This window comes from Candoia aspera, chromosome 12 (genome assembly GCF_035149785.1).
Source record: "Candoia aspera isolate rCanAsp1 chromosome 12, rCanAsp1.hap2, whole genome shotgun sequence".
Lineage (NCBI taxonomy): Eukaryota > Metazoa > Chordata > Lepidosauria > Squamata > Boidae > Candoia > Candoia aspera.
In genome coordinates, this window is record NC_086164.1 from 23574209 (window position 1) to 23589717 (window position 15509).

At 48.0% G+C, this 15509-nt stretch overlaps 1 protein-coding gene across 3 annotated transcripts in view; it reads right to left on the reverse strand.

Moving 5' to 3' along the window:
* Nucleotides 1–14817, reverse strand: part of EDA (ectodysplasin A) — a 116155-nt gene extending 101338 nt beyond the window's left edge. For all 3 annotated transcript variants that reach the window (XM_063313409.1, XM_063313408.1, XM_063313406.1), the window contains exon 1: nt 14351–14817. In XM_063313409.1, coding sequence (XP_063169479.1) covers nt 14351–14731 — 381 coding nt within the window. In that variant the 5' untranslated portion in view covers nt 14732–14817. The remainder of the gene's footprint in view (nt 1–14350) is intronic.
* Nucleotides 14818–15509: the final 692 nt, after the last annotated feature.

Below are 15509 nucleotides of genomic sequence, written 5' to 3' on the forward strand. Positions count from 1 at the left end.
ATTCCAAAATTTCTTGGACTACTTCCACAAAGCCCAAAGGCAGAAAAGAAGTGCCAAGAACCATATGAACTTTTGTATATTTAGCGTGTTACTATATTCCACCCCTAGAGCACACTCTGTTGAAAGAACGGCATTGCACTTCACATAAAAATTGAGATCATACTTATCTTACAATGTATGTACAATTTTATTCTTAATACACTCCAGAAGCAAAGGATTTTTAGTGGGAAGTGAGATGAAGAAATTAAGAAGATAAGGACATAAGAACTATCCTAGGTCCCACAGTGGCTAATGAGATGTATCCAGAATGCAACAAGCATGGGCAGAAGGGGGAGCATTCTGTCCTCTGACCCCACAGCACGATATGTGAGGGATGCTGTCAAGACCTAGCAAACACCCACTGATAGTTCTGTCTTCCATGAATTTGTCCAGTTCCTTTTTTTTTCTCTGGGAAACTGAAGTGGCAAAACCATAAAACAAGTTCAGTACTTTTATTAAATATTTTTATGCTACTTTTTATTGTAGAAAATCCTAAAAGTTTACCAAAAAAAAGTTTTAAATTTAAAAGGACTGAAAACCACCAGAATTACAATGCCAAAACAATCTACAGCACCCCTATATTTAAAATATTATTAGGCTGTCCTTCTGGATCGTAAAAGCATAAATTCATAAATCCCAAAATTAAAGAGAAAAGTTCAGGAGTTCAAAATAAATAAGAGAGAAAGTAACTGGATTATTGAACTAAGTAAACTGAAAGTTCAGTTCAGCTGACTCTGGCTTAAAAGCTCTTCTGATCAGTGTTTTTTCACAGTTTCCTTGAATACTAGCAGGGAGAGAACTATATGGATCTCCAGAGAGAGACTGTTCAAAGGGTTGGATCCACGCTTCCAAATCTCCCGCCAATGGGGTCAGCAGATTTTCCTAGAAACAGATGGTCCTGCAGGTACCCGGTGCAAGCTATGCAGGGCTTTGGAAATTAACACCAGCTTTCTGAATTGTACCCAGAAGCCTAATTATAGCCAAGGCACAGCCCACAGCACTGGCGTAATGTGAGAACTGTGGCTCTCACCTGCCAACAAACGAGCTTTTGCATTTGCATCAACTGCAGCTTCTGGATGGTCTCTGAAGTCAAGCTGTTGCCAGGGCTTCTTTCTCCAGGAAGTGCTGAAACTGAGCCAAGGTTCCCCTGGCCAGAATTTCCACTACCTTTCTAGCAGTAGCAGTAGGAAGACCCTCAAATCATGGGCCTGCTGCATTGGGGGTGGGGGGTGCTACCCTGAACAGAACCACCACTAGAGCAGTCAGAGAGACAGATGGTTTTTGGACAGCCAGCAATTCAGTCTTGCAAGGATTGAACCTCAGTTTGTTTCTTCCTATCCAGATACTTACAGTCTTCCATGGAATCAATGGCTTGAGTAGGATGAAGATGTGTATCTGGGTATCATCAGTGTGTTGATGGTGCTTCACCTGAACAGATGACTTCACCGAGCAGCTTCATGCAAATGTCAAAAAAGACACCTGAAGCACTTTACAACGCTGCAGCCCATGGACCAACCTCCCTCTGTTTCTGCCACCACCAAGAGGTGGAACCACTGCAGCACAGGACCTCCAACTCCCAACCCAGAAGGATATCATGATCACCGGTATCAAATACTATTGAGAGATCCAAGAGGACCAGGATACTTTCTCTATCCAGATCCTGAGGCAGGTCATCAGCTGCCACAAATGATATGTTTTTGGTCCCATGCCTGGGTCTGAACCCCAAATGAAAAATATCCTGATAATCTACTTCCTCTAGTGTATTTTGCATTTGTAGCCCTTCACAACCTTCCACAAAAAGGAATATTTGGAGACAATAATTATTGGACAATGGGATCCAGGATGGGCCACTTCAGGAGGGGACAAAACTCTTCTGAGACAGATGGCATCGCACCTTGCCCAAAAAGACACTGACAATTTCCCTGATTCCAGTGATGGTGCTCCCACTGGCTTCCTGATGGCCACACTACCAAACCCCTATCCTCTTCCTCCACAGGATGAGTGAATCCCAAATCATGCTGCAAGACTCTTCTTCTGTCATCCCCATGGATCCCTCCCAGGGGGAGTCTAGAACTGAATAAAATGTATCTGTAAAATGTTACCTAAACTCTGACTGCAGCTCATGGGCAGCTCTTGCTGTCTTTTTTTCACCAGCAGAGAGTGGGTCACTCTAAACAGGGCTGCTGAGACACAATCCACTGGCTCAGTAAGGGAAAAAAATAAAGACATTTCACTGCCCTTATGATCCCTTATCATGCCCTTATCATGCCCTTATCATAGAATCAGAGTTGGAAGGGACCAAAGAGGTCAAGTCCAACCTCCCGCACATTGCAGGATTCATTACACCATCCCTAATAGATGATTATCCAGCCTCTGTTGGAAAATCTCCAGTAAAGGGGAAGAAACCCCTCCATGCAGTAACCCATTCCACTGACAGACAGCTCTTACTGTCAAGAAGTTCTCCCTCATGTCTAATCTGTAACTACATCCTTGAAGTTTCATCCCGTTCATTCTGGTTTTACCTCTGGGGCAAGTGAGAATGAGGCTGAACCCTTTACAATGTGAGGCCCCTATTGCGTCCCCTCTCAACCATCTCTTCTGCAAGCTAAAATACCTTGGTCTTTTAACTGTTTCTCATAGGACTTGGTTTCCAGTCCTTTCACCAACTTGGTAGCCTTTCTCTGCATTTGCTCCAGTTTATCAATGTCTTTTTTAAACTGGGGTGTGCAAAACTGAACACAATACTCCAAGTGAGGCTGTTGGTGTATGGTGATCTGGTGATCCATTAGTACCCCCAACATGACAATCCTGGTCCTTGATATTAATTTAGAAGTTCTTCGTCACAAGCCATTACAGGATATGTAAGAAATCTTTATTAATACAAAGTGATCAGATACGATTCAAAGATCAGTCTGGAGAAAGCCTGCCAAATATAGATACAAAAAGTGCCTTTGTCCCTCCTTATTTTTTAGAAGCTTTCTACTTTCACCTACTGGCAGCTGTGCATTCCTTCTAACAGTTTCTGATAACACAGGTCAGTTGGCCTTGAAGTGCAGGCACTGCTGTCTCAGCAATTACCCACTGCATTCCTACTTCTAGCACAAGCATGCTGGCTAATCTAATTACTACATATCCCATCCTTCTGCTAGCAGGATTTCACATCCTGACACCCAAATCCTTCTCACATGCACTGCTCTTGAGCCATATTTTCCCCATTCCATACATTTTTTTTTCATTTTTCTTACCTAGATGCGTGACTTTACATTTCTGTTACATTTTGTTCAGTTTGTTCCTGCCAAAGTCTTCTTGATTTTCTTCCCTCTCCTCCCAAGTATTAGCCACCCCTCCTAGCTTTGTATCATCTGCAAATTTAGTAATATCATTTATCCATATAATTTATAAAAACACTGAACAGCACCAGGCCCCAGACAGAGATGTGTGACACCCCACTCGAGATGTCTCTCCAGGCAGACTTGATGCCATTTGTAACTATCCTTTGAGTGTGATCCTTGAGCCAACTGTGGATCCAACTAACAGTTGAGGTTAGGTTCAAATACAAGTTTCTCTCCTGTTCCATCAAGTTCACTTCAGGTCTTTCTCTGACGATACTCTGGGCATCTTTCCTACTGCTTCATCTCCCTGAGTACCCTGATGAACCAAGAATTATTCTGACTCTGCAAGCAGAGAAAGGCCACTTGGGAGGAATCCTATCAAGTGCTCAGGTCACCTCTGCATTCCAAACACCCGCCAGGCACTCCACAGAGCTGCCCACCAGGCTGCTGAGGAACCCCCAATCCAGATCCCCATCCAGTTCCACAAGACATTTGAGGCACACCACCCTAATATTAAGGTCCCTGCAGGGCTCCAATGCGTCAACTAGCCTCAGGTGATCCAGGGACTGCTCTCATCATACAAACTCCTACCATAAAGCCTTCCATTTTCACATTGCCTAGCACCTGCTTTGAGATGAAGGGCAGATTTAAGAAATGATCCCCTGCAGGGGTTGCCAGAAAAACAGGGCTTTTGCATGACTAAATTAGTCCAGGTTGCACTGCCACTTGATAGATGCATGCAGACATCTTAAACAGAGCCCTTTCACTTTAAACTAAAGCCTGATCCTATGTTTAAGATCTGCCCCCCCCCAATTTCCCACTACCCCAAACCACCATGGGTGAGAAAAGAGCAGTTCGAGAGGGAGGCAATGACAGAGGGAAGTCCACTGGTTGAGGAAGGGGAAAAATGGCAGCCAGAAACAGGAATGCTGGATTTTGTTAAATTTGCTGCTCCTCTGGACCACAGTAATGCCCCTAGCAGGCACCCGAGGCGACTTTGAGGCAAGGCCAGGGCTGGGGACAGTTCTCACCCCCATAGCCAACCCAAGCCGTTGAGTCGAGGGGGGAGGACCTGACAGGAGGGCCCAGAAATGCCAGCAGACCCCCACCCCACCTGGAACAGAGACACTCAGGCCCCACATGCAGTGGAGGGCGTGGCCTCCATACTCAACCTCAGAGATCTGTGCCAGGCTACCTGCCCTGCTGCAAGGAGCAAGAATGCCAAAGGTTTTTCCAACCTGGGGATCCTCAACCACTGCACGGCCTGCAGGATAGCTGACTTGCGGCCATGGACGAAGCAGCAGGCAAGGGCCAATGGGTAATGGATAATCCCCTTGATGATTGAACCTTCCTCATCCCTGGAGATCTGAAGAGGTCTTTAGCTTATCGCTCATTTCCACAGTGGCAAGTAAAGTAGAATATAATTAGAAGTTATGCTCTTTGTTTAATAATAATCTTATTAAACATTACAATTAAGAAGATAAAAACTAAGAAAAATAAAAGAAAAAGTAGAAAGAAAAATAGAAAAGAAAGAAAAAATAAGAATATAGTTAAAAAAAAAGAAAGAAAATAAGTCTATAAAGAAATGACTTCCCTCTTCATCATAGCAAGTATAAACAATTTTAGCAGGAAGACATCATTTGTTGTATTTTAAGAGAAGGTGACAAGTTACTAAAGTTGTTTATACTTGTTGAGAAGTTATGCTCTTGATTATAAGTTTGAACTACTTTGTGAAACATTTTAAGAAGTTTAAAAATCAGATTTAAATTAAAATGTAATTTAAAACCTGATGCAATAATAGTACTAACAAATGTTCCATCATCATCATCATCATCATCATCCCAAGTGAATCCGTTGCAGGATGAAGGCTCTTCAGCTATCTCATGATCTTGACATTTTACTTCTGTTGATGCAGTCCAAAATTGCATTGGCTCTTTTGGCAGCTGCATCACATTGTGCTGCATCCATATCTTTTGTTATGAGAGAAATTACCATTTTGGAACATCGGGCAAGGTATAAGAGGCAGCAGAACAAGATAGGCAAGACTTTCTCAATAGCCCCACCCAAATACAGACATAGGCACTCCAGATGAGATGTTACGCTACTTCCCCTCCAACATGTTAAAGTTAAAACATCAGTCTTCGCTCAAGCACACACTTTCCTTAGCTTTCTCAAAGGAAGCATTAACAGGGATTAGGCTGAGGGGCCACAGTAAAGTAAATTCAAGGCTTATGGTGCTTTTCCAGGAAGAAACAACCAGAATAGCACCTTCTCTTTAATTAAGCAATTATTTCTCATAAAGGTGCCTAGCATATAATTTGCTAATTTTATTTAATAACCTAACCCTAACCCTTATTTAATAACCCTACCCTAACTTTAACCTTAACCCTTGGGCATCTGGAAAGAATTGACAATGTGGGTAAATGGAGAAGCCAACTCAAGAGCCCACCAATCTGAATTTGATTTTAGAAGTTCCCAGGCACCAAATCTCCCACACCTAGCAGCTTTCCCATTTTTCAACTGTGTGCTAAGTTTAGAGGTCTCCAGAATGGAAACTGGGTACCATCTGGAAAGGGAATCTACTATTATGTCCAAAGGACTCAACTACCTGGAAGTGAGTTGTCTTGAGTGGAAGAGATTCTTGGACTCGGCCAAAATCAAGTGTTTTTGTTTTTTAAAAAATACTGCTTTGCATATCCCTAGGCTTTGACGTAACTATGAATTTTGGTGGAATCCAAGCTTCTTAACTTTTCCAAATTGCACACTGAGGGATGACAATGGTTGTTGCCACCTACACCTCCCAACCTGCAGGACCCAGGCATGGTTGTGTGCTACTTCACATGGAGCTGCCAGATCTGGAAGTTCAGATGGTAGGTGTTGGGAAGGTGGCCATAATGCAAATGGATGTCAAGGCAGCCAAACATCAGCTGTCGGTTCACAGGTATAGACAGTGGGGCTAGTCTGAAGCAGGCAGCTAGCCAGGTAGCTGGTCAGCGTTCACTGTACTGAACACAAGCTGCACCTTCTTTTATTTAAAGGCACCAAGCCTGCATGAACCAGAAAGAATCTTCATTTCATGCACTATGGCTTGGATGTTCAGTTGGGCCATTCTGAGCATGCTGCAGTCCAGTCTAATTGAAACCAGAAACATTTCCGTTGTTCCAAATTTGGTCCAAGAAAAATCCAAAAGACTCTAAGGCAAGGCTGATGCACCTCTCCCTCCTCCTCCACTTGGCCTGCCAACTAGCCTGCCAATCTTCCCAGCACATTTCCAGTGTACTTGAACTCAAGCACAGTATTACCACCCAGCCCACCCACCTCTTCCCCTTCCTCCACTTAGTTGTCATGGCTAATGTGCTTCCACTTTCCCCGCTGTCTCCTACCCAGGAAGACCCCCTCGACCAAGCATGTGTGGTTTGGCCTGGACAAGCACCACCTGATACTGCCTGTTATGCACACAAGACATCTGCAAATCCTTGCACCAAAATGATCCTGCTAGGTACCGGCATGACCAACAGCACTCTTATAGATAAGAGTTATAAGTTTGCTGAATAATTCTACTAGACAGTAAAGTAACGGTAGATCCCCGGATGTCTCCACCCAGTGAAATTCCATTTACCTGTTGTCAAGCAGCTGTTTGAACAGCAGATGGCAGGGCAGGGCAGGCCCCCAGACAGAGACTCAGGGCTGAGGCTGTCTCTGCACTTGCAAATCTTGTGACAAGCCTCTTGAGCACAGAGATTGATCAATCTATCTATCTCACGCACGGTGACTTTGGGAGGCTCACAGAATTAAAATCTCCAATACAAAAACCCATCAACCCCCCATAGGAACCTTGGTAGCCTGTATGACCCAGTGGGGAATGGAAGCACTGTCAGCAGTTTCATCTCCCCGGAAGGGACACCTCCTGGTTGCCGAAACAGCACAGGTGGAGGAGAGATCAGGGCACAGCTAGAACAAACAGACTGGACGTTCCACCCACAACGGCTATTGTGATTCTGGTTTCAGCATTAAAAAGTTTTCTAAAACAGTAATTTCCACCTTGTTTCAACAAGGGAGAAGGGGAGAATGGCAAAGGAAGCTCGTGCTACACAAAACATCTAGCAAAGATTTGAAAGCTCCATCATGAGATGGAAACAGGGATGTACCAGAGGTAAGAATAGCTGAAGGTAGGCCAGAACCAGAGACGGTGTCAGAAAAGCTGAAGTTCAAAATAAGCAGAAATTGTTGAGGGATTAAAAAGTGTTTCTTTATATATGTGGAAAATAAAAAGAAAAAAAAACAGATTACCAACTGTTCTGTAAAGATAGCAAGTAAAGTTGAAGAAGTCATCCCAGTTGTTAATAAATTCATGGGAACTTTATCCAAGCCAAAGTTCACCCAATTTCACAATAAACTTAAACAGTTTGTGGGCTGTGATACAAGAATAAAATGTTCCTAAGTTATAGAAGCACAAAGAAAAATGGTATTTAAGTTATTAAGATTTGTGCACATTTTATCTCGGCATTTTCTACTGGCTGCTCTCAACAGTTGATGGATTGTTGCCAAATTCTTAAACAATATCCACAGGCTTAGTAATTTGATTGACTGATTGATTTTGTGCCCTCAAGCCAGTGTCAACTCATAGCTACCACACAGACAGACTTTCCACATGGTGATCTGTCCCTAACATGGTCCTTCAGGTCTTCCAATGCTGCCCCCATTGCCACTGTAACTGAGTCCATCCACCTTGCTGCTGGTTGTCCTCTTCTTCTCTTTCCCTCCCACCTTTCCTAGCACCAGAGCCTTCTCCAGAGAGCTGGGTCTTTGCATAATGTGTCCAAAGTAGGATAATTTGAGTCTGGGCATTTGTGTCTCAAGTGAGAACTCTGGGTTGACTTGCTCGATGATCCACTGGTATGTTTCCTTGGCTATCCATGGTATTCTCAGGAGTCTTCTCCATCACCAAAGTTCAAAGGCACCAATTCTTTTCCTATCCTGCTTCTTAAAAATCCAACTTTCACTTCCATAGAGTATCACAGGGAATACCGAGGCTTGCACAATTCTGATCTTTGTAGGTATGGACATCTAATGGCATTTAAGGCCTTCATGGCTGGTCTACCAAGTGCTGGCCTGCAATGTATTTCTTGACTGCTTGTTCCTTGATTGCTGATGGTTGATCCTAAAAGGCAGAAGCTCTCTATCACTTTGATATCTTCAATGTCAATTCTAAGGCTGGTAGTTGTACATTTTGTCATTAGTTTGGTTTTCTTCATATTTAATTTTAGTCCCATTTTATCACTGTGCTCCTTGACTTTTATTACTAGACCTTGCAGATCCTTTGCATTTTTGGCTATCAGTTAGTGTCATCAGCACAGTGCAGGATACTGATGTTTCTTCCTCCAATTTCAAAACTGCATCCATCTACTTCCAATCCAACTTCCCTTAACATATATTCAGCATATAGGTTGAATAAATAAGGGGAGAGTATAAAGTCTATGTCTATTAAATCTGACAGGAAACTTATGAACAGTTCTTCCAAGCATTAAAAATGATTTGAAAATGGGAAGAAAAAAAACTTCCCCCGATTGCTCAGGTGAGAATTAGTATTGGAATAGTTGTGAAAATAAATGATCTTTATTCATAGAAACCAACAAGACTTTTAAGCATGCTATGACTAACAACATCAAAATTTTCTTCTGTTGCCAGAGAACCACAGACTGTAAATCCATAAGAGTAAAAGGTTGAGTTTTTTGCTCATGTTAAAGCTGATTAATTCATCCCTCATACAACTCTAATCATACTGGCCTTACATCAAAGAACATTTCTTTCTAAGAGTTTGGCAACAGAGTAGACAAGTAGTTTGCAAAAGGTGGAAGAGATACCCTCATGGGCAAATTAGCTACTAAGTCATAAATCTGTCCTAGCAACTGAAACGTATCTATTTAGCCAAGCTCTCCATCCAAGCATATAATGTACACCCTTTAGTTTGGTTTAAAATGGATTTCTATATAGGATGCAAAAAGAATCTTCTGTTTAGCTGTGTGACAATCATGGTAGGCAAAGCCAAAGAAATGCTGCTATGCCCCCTCACTTAACCTGACAGATTCATTTATAAGCCATTCAGGCCACCTCAGTTGCAATCTGCATCTCTACACCACTTACACAACTAAAAGAAAGCAAAAAAGAAAAACAGGGATAATAAAACAGTGCACACAGGGGGAAAAACACATCAGGGAAACTGTAAAATACACTGTGAAACTCTACAAACCTATTTCAGGAGCAGGAGCGTCACTCAGCCTGCTCCCAGACTAGCTGCCACAGCCAGGCTCCTGAGGCTGTACAAAAGCAGGTGGTAGACTGGGGGGGGGGGCGGAAGGCTGCTCCGGAGGAGTTCCCCCTGGTTGCCATTGCTTTGCCAGTGGGACCAGGAGCCAGCCAACAGGGTCAGATCTTTCCAGACAAGCAGAAACAACAGAGAAAAATGCTTCTAAGCCATGCAGAGCTTTATAAGCAACAATCTACCCCAGGAAGACCACCCAGAAACCAACTGGCCACTGGTGCAGGTCAGAAAGTAGGAGTGTTACGGGGTGGACCAAGCAACACCTATAACCACTCGCGCTGCTACATTCTGAATTAGCCCCATGTAAACTGCATTGCCGTAATTCAAACAGAGAGCGAGTAGGACACGAGTGGCCATAAAAAGGAGCTCTTGGTCCAGAAAGATCATAACTCCCACACAAAAGGATTCTGTGCAAAGGCTCTGCCACCCACAGCTGCCTCTTGCCCCTTGAGCAACAGCTAAGGTCCAGGAGGATCCCCAAATTATGCACAGTTTCTGCCTGGGGAAGTACAGCTCCATTGAGGGGAAGGTCTTAAGTCTCTGAAACTGGAAGGTCCTTGAATCAGAAGTCATTCAGTCTTGCCAGAGATCATCTTGAGGCATCCCTCTATCCCCCTCTCCCTCTTTCGTTCTTTCCAATTCAAATTTAGCCACTGCCCATCTCACTAGCAGTCTGTAGGCATGGGACAGAGTCACAATGGCCCTGTCTGTCTGGTCTAGTCAAGACTGCCAGCTGACCCTGTGCCAACCATGATCCCACCCCAGCAGCCTCATGTAGGCATTAAATAGCAGTGGGGAAGGCACTGAGACCTGAGGAATCCCCCAAAAGATTTGTTTCTTCCCAATGCCAAGCAACTCCAGGGGAAGGGGGGAACCACAGCGAACCAGCATTGCCCATGCTCCATTCCAGGAGTCAGTCCAAACGGATACCAAGATCAGCAGCACCAAAAGCCAGTGAGGTCAAGCATGATCAAGAAAGTTGCACCAACCCTATTCTGGCCCTGTAAGAAGTCATTCACAAATGCAATCAGTGCCATATTTGTGCCATCTCTGACGGGCATTTACATATGCTAAACCTCAAAACTGGGCAAGGCAAGGCTAGTACACTCACCCCTGAAGGATCAGCTATGGAGTAGAATTAACGGCTCGTAAACTTCCCCATTTGTGGAAGATGAAACAAGCACTCATCCTCCTCACAGACCCAGAAACATAAAAAAAAAAACCCTTCACCCCTCTTTCCACAGAAAGAGTGAGAAAGACAAGAGGGAGCCCTCCCCTCCAGAGGCCTCTTTGCCCATCAGCAGTCAGGCCGGCTGGGGTGGGCAGCTCCAGCCCCTTCCTCGGTGCTCACAGATGCTTGCCAAGACCATCCCCTCAATCCACAGAGGATCACCTGGGGGAGGAAGGGCTCCTCTCCCCATACAGGAGAGGAAGTGTGTAAATACCTACTTGCTGTAGAATCTGGATTAAAGAACCTACAGCAGATGGCTGTCTAATTTCTGCCTGAACAATGCGGTGAAGGAAAACCCACCACTGCACTTCTACATGTGCTGCCGCTGGATGCAAAGGTGGTGCATCGCCACAAAATAGTGGTGGGCCTGGGGAAGCTGCCACCCACCCCAGCCAGCCCCCTAATGGAGCTCTTCCCCACCCTCCCCAGCAATACTCTGCTGGAGAAGCGTCTGGGCATTCATGCAGCTAGGAGCCCATCTAAACAGGCATGAGAGACTGAAAAAAGACCAGGTGCCTTTGCCAATCCAAAGCACTCTCTTGAAGGGTCTGCACAGCCCTGATGCTTAGTAGCACTGTAGCTGAAAGCACATGCTTATTTGACTGTCCGCCAGACAGCACACATTTAATTACTTTGGCCCTAATTATAGGACTGCAAGTTCTAGCTGAATGTTAGGAAAAACCTTGTTAGAACAAGATAGCTGATCGAGGAACAATGACCCAGAAATGTAACTGATTCTTCTTTGCTGGACATAGATTGGTGCTTACAGTGGATTCCTGCATGAGCAGGAAATCAAATCCTGTGGCACAAATGGCCTTTCCAGCTCTTTGATTCTTTGTCTCAAGAATAGATTAGATGGAGTGCCAGGTACTAAGGTAGCTTATACTACATTTTAAAGTATAGTGACAGCTTCAACAGATATGAAACAGTGCATAAACAAGACAGGAAAGGTCACTGCTCACTGAAATTGAATTAATTTGCACTTTATGACATGCAATCCCACCGTTTTTTCCTCCCCTCTAAACCAGTTTGCTTGTAAGTGCAAATGAAAGTATTTCATGCACTTGATACACTGGACTCTTCTCTATTAAACCCTATGTCAGGTTAGCCTTAACTAAGATGCAGGATTCATTGCTGTTCCTTTCCCCAACCTAGGAGAGTTTAGGAGCAGTAAGCTCCCATCACAGAGGAAAGGCTCCAGTTTGGAAGAACCGTGCCCAGAAGTGATCAGAATGCAATTCTGATCAGTCCAAGGGGAGAAAAGTATCCATTAAGGGCATTCAAGTCTAGCTGCTACCTGATCCCAGGAAAAGAGGTGGCTGCTTTAGAATTGCAGACAGCTGTGGCTTTTCTTTCCTGCATGCTCCGAAACACATTTTGGAATCAAATCCAAAGCACTGCATGGCCTTATTACACATAGGAAACTCACAAGAAACGGGCATATTGTAAGAGAGAGAGGTCAGTCAAGAATGCACCAGGATAAAGCCACCCACTGGGGAAATCAAGGGGAGGCTGTGAACCAAACCATTCTGATGCTAGAAGAGCATGAGCACCTGTCGCGAGTGTTACAGAAAACTGGGGGAGAGTCTGCTGGACACAAAACTCTCTAAGGACACTGAAAGGAAACTCTCTAAGGACACTGAAAGGTGTCCTGCAGAACAGGAGCCGTATGTGTCAAACCCTAATTTCCAAGCAGAGGCGGCTCTGCAGGCCAACCATCATCCATCCGCTCCTAAGCACAGAGCTTGGCATGGTCATCAGATATACAAGTTGTAGTACTAAGAATAATGGCCGAACTACAACTCCCAGCATCTCTCACCATTGGCCATGCTGGTTGGAGCTGCTAGGGGCTGAGCCATAAGAGCACTATGCGCCAGCAATGTGGGACTTCCCTGGAGAAACTGAACTGCATGGAACTTGCACATACTGTGCTACTCTTGTAGGGAAGGACTACTGTGTCTGCGCACTGACCATTACATGCTCTTTAAAGTTTCACTGTTAAGAACAATTTGCACCATGACTAATGGCATTAATGGCAATGGTTAAATAGAAAGCTTGCCAGGGGCAGAATCACACTTGCCCAACTCTATGGGGCCCCAGCCAGGGGTGCCCATGCTGGAGGAGTTTTTCTCCACAGTCCTTGCCCAGACCAGGGACTGGATTTGCAGTAACCAGGCTCCACAAGAGCTCTGGTTACTTATTGACAAGCAAGGACTCCACATTTGTTCTGCCTACCTAAACAAGGTCTGTTGCAAAAGCTGGTGCTTCCATCTGGATTTCCAGAATGATGAATGATTGAATAATAACTGTTTAAAGCATGCATCAGAAAGTTCTAAAGCTATCAGCAATTTGCATGTCCTTCTTTGCATGCCCCCCTCCCAACAAACCCCACAACACATTTTGCACAACATGCTAAGCTTGGCTGGTGCTGGCCCCGGTTAGGTTTGGGGGGTCTTTGCCCACTTGGCTAATTTACAGTTCAAAGTAATGCACAAACCCACACATTCGCTAAGGGAACATGCAGGAAGGGTTATTTCCTAATCCATAAATACCCTTGATCCATAATAGGTACAACACAATGTTTTCTGTCTGCAAAATAATGTTTTGGAATTTGAAAAGCAGCACAGACTTAACCATTATTCCTCCATTAACATCGTAGTTACTGAGAACTGGGCACCTGGCCCGGGCTCCAAGTCCTCCAGGAGCGAGATCCCGACACAAGCGCGCGCGCACCCGCCCGGCCGGGCTCAGCTTTTCCCTCTAGAGACGGCCTCCGGCCGCCGAGACCCCCTCCCCGCTCGCCGTGGGAGAAGGGGACCTGCGCGCCGAGGAGGAAGGCGGGGGCAGGCGCGGGATCAGGCGTCCAGCCGGGCCGCGCTTCGACCGCTCTTCTCGGCCCATCGCTACGGGCCCCTCGGGCCGGCCCGCCCAAAGGCCGCGGAGGATGCAGCGCGTCTTCGGCTGCGCCTCCCCAGCAGGGCGCGCGCGGCCAGGAGTCGCCGCGCATTCCACCAGAGCTGTAGCAGTGGTCCTCCGCGCATCCGGAGCACGGCGGCTCTCCTCAGCTGTCACTCGAGCATCCTCGTCGCTGCTCCCGCCCGGGAGGTGCGGGGCGGGCGGAGACGCTTCCCGAGAACGCCAAGTCCTCGGCGAGGGGGTGCGAGAAGCAGCACGCCCGGTCCCGGCCTGCCTCGCCGCCAGGCCGGCGCGATCACCCAAGTCGTCGCGCCACCACCCGGCCCGTCGGCCGCATCGGGCCGAGAACTCTCGGCGAGCAGCACGAAGCGCGACGGCAGCCGGGGCAAGCGCGAGGAGGCCGGTCCGCCGGGGAAGGGACGTGCGGGTCGCTGGAGCCGAGCAGCGGCCGGGCCGGGAAGCTCCACGGACGACTGGGCACGTGCGCCCGCCCCGTGCCCCCACACTCACCTGCCGGTGGCTGCTGCTCCTGCTGCCACTGCCGGGCTCGTCGGGGAAGCGCTGCTGCTGCTGCTGTTGCCGGTGGCGCCCCCCGGGCGAAAGACCCCGCACGGGACGGAGAGGAGCCTCCGCCGCCTGGGCCCCGGCGGTGCCGCGCGGCCGCCAGTCGGGTTCGGGCGCCTCCCGCTCGCGGCGCAGCTCCGAGCGCAGCTCCAGGTAGCAGCCCAGCGTGACGAGGTGCAGCACCAGCGAGAGCGCGAAGAAGCCGGCCACCGCGCGCCACACGCCCGCTCCCCACCGGCCGCAAGGACAGCCGCTGCCGCTGCGGTCTGCGTCCAGCGGCCCGGCTTCTCGGGGAAGCGGGGGCTGCACCCTGCGCTCCGGGCCCATCGCGCCGGCCCAGCGCCTACTGCGGCTGCCCCATCGCGCCGGCCGCTCCGCTCCGCCTCGGCGCTGCCTGCCCGCGCGTCCCCCTCCTCCGGCCGCTCCTCCAGCTGCTGCAGCCGTCGCCGCCGCCGTTCGGAGTTTCCCCGCCCGCGGGGAGGGACACCCAGAGGCGGGGCCGCCGGGAGACCGCCTCTGCTGCCGCGCGGGCCGGGCGGGGGGTGCGCGCGCGCCTGGCCCTCCTCCCGCCGCCCCTCCTGCACGTGCACGCTCGTTGGGGGACCGGCGAGTGGATGCAGTGCACCGGGGGGGGGGGTGCCCTTGCCGGCTGCAGGAGAAGCCCGGCGGACGGGGATCCCCTGCCGCGATGGCGACCCCTCCCGTGACTCCTGGCAATGCGCTTCGCGCCACGGGCGTGCCCCACGGAGGTATTCGCGTGACCGGCCCTGCGTGTGTCGGAGCGTAACAGAGGCGGCACCGCAGCCGTGCTGAGGCGGGGCGGGGTTCCCGTGGGGAGCCGAAGAGCGCCCCCCTACCCCGCCACCTCGCCTGCCCTCGTGGGCATGCCGAGCCTGAGGGTTGTGGTTTGGGGTCGCCCTCAAGACGGGGGCTGGTCGGTCTCAGCCCTCCAATTTTAGGAAGGGGATTGGAGGGGAAGGGTCGGCGCAACTTCTTGCTGGCTGCCTTTCAGTTCTGCAGGGGTTGCATCACACAGTTCTGAGGACTGGACAGAACGAGCTGACAGGAGGTCAGTTCGGCTTGCAACAACCCCAGACCGCTGTTA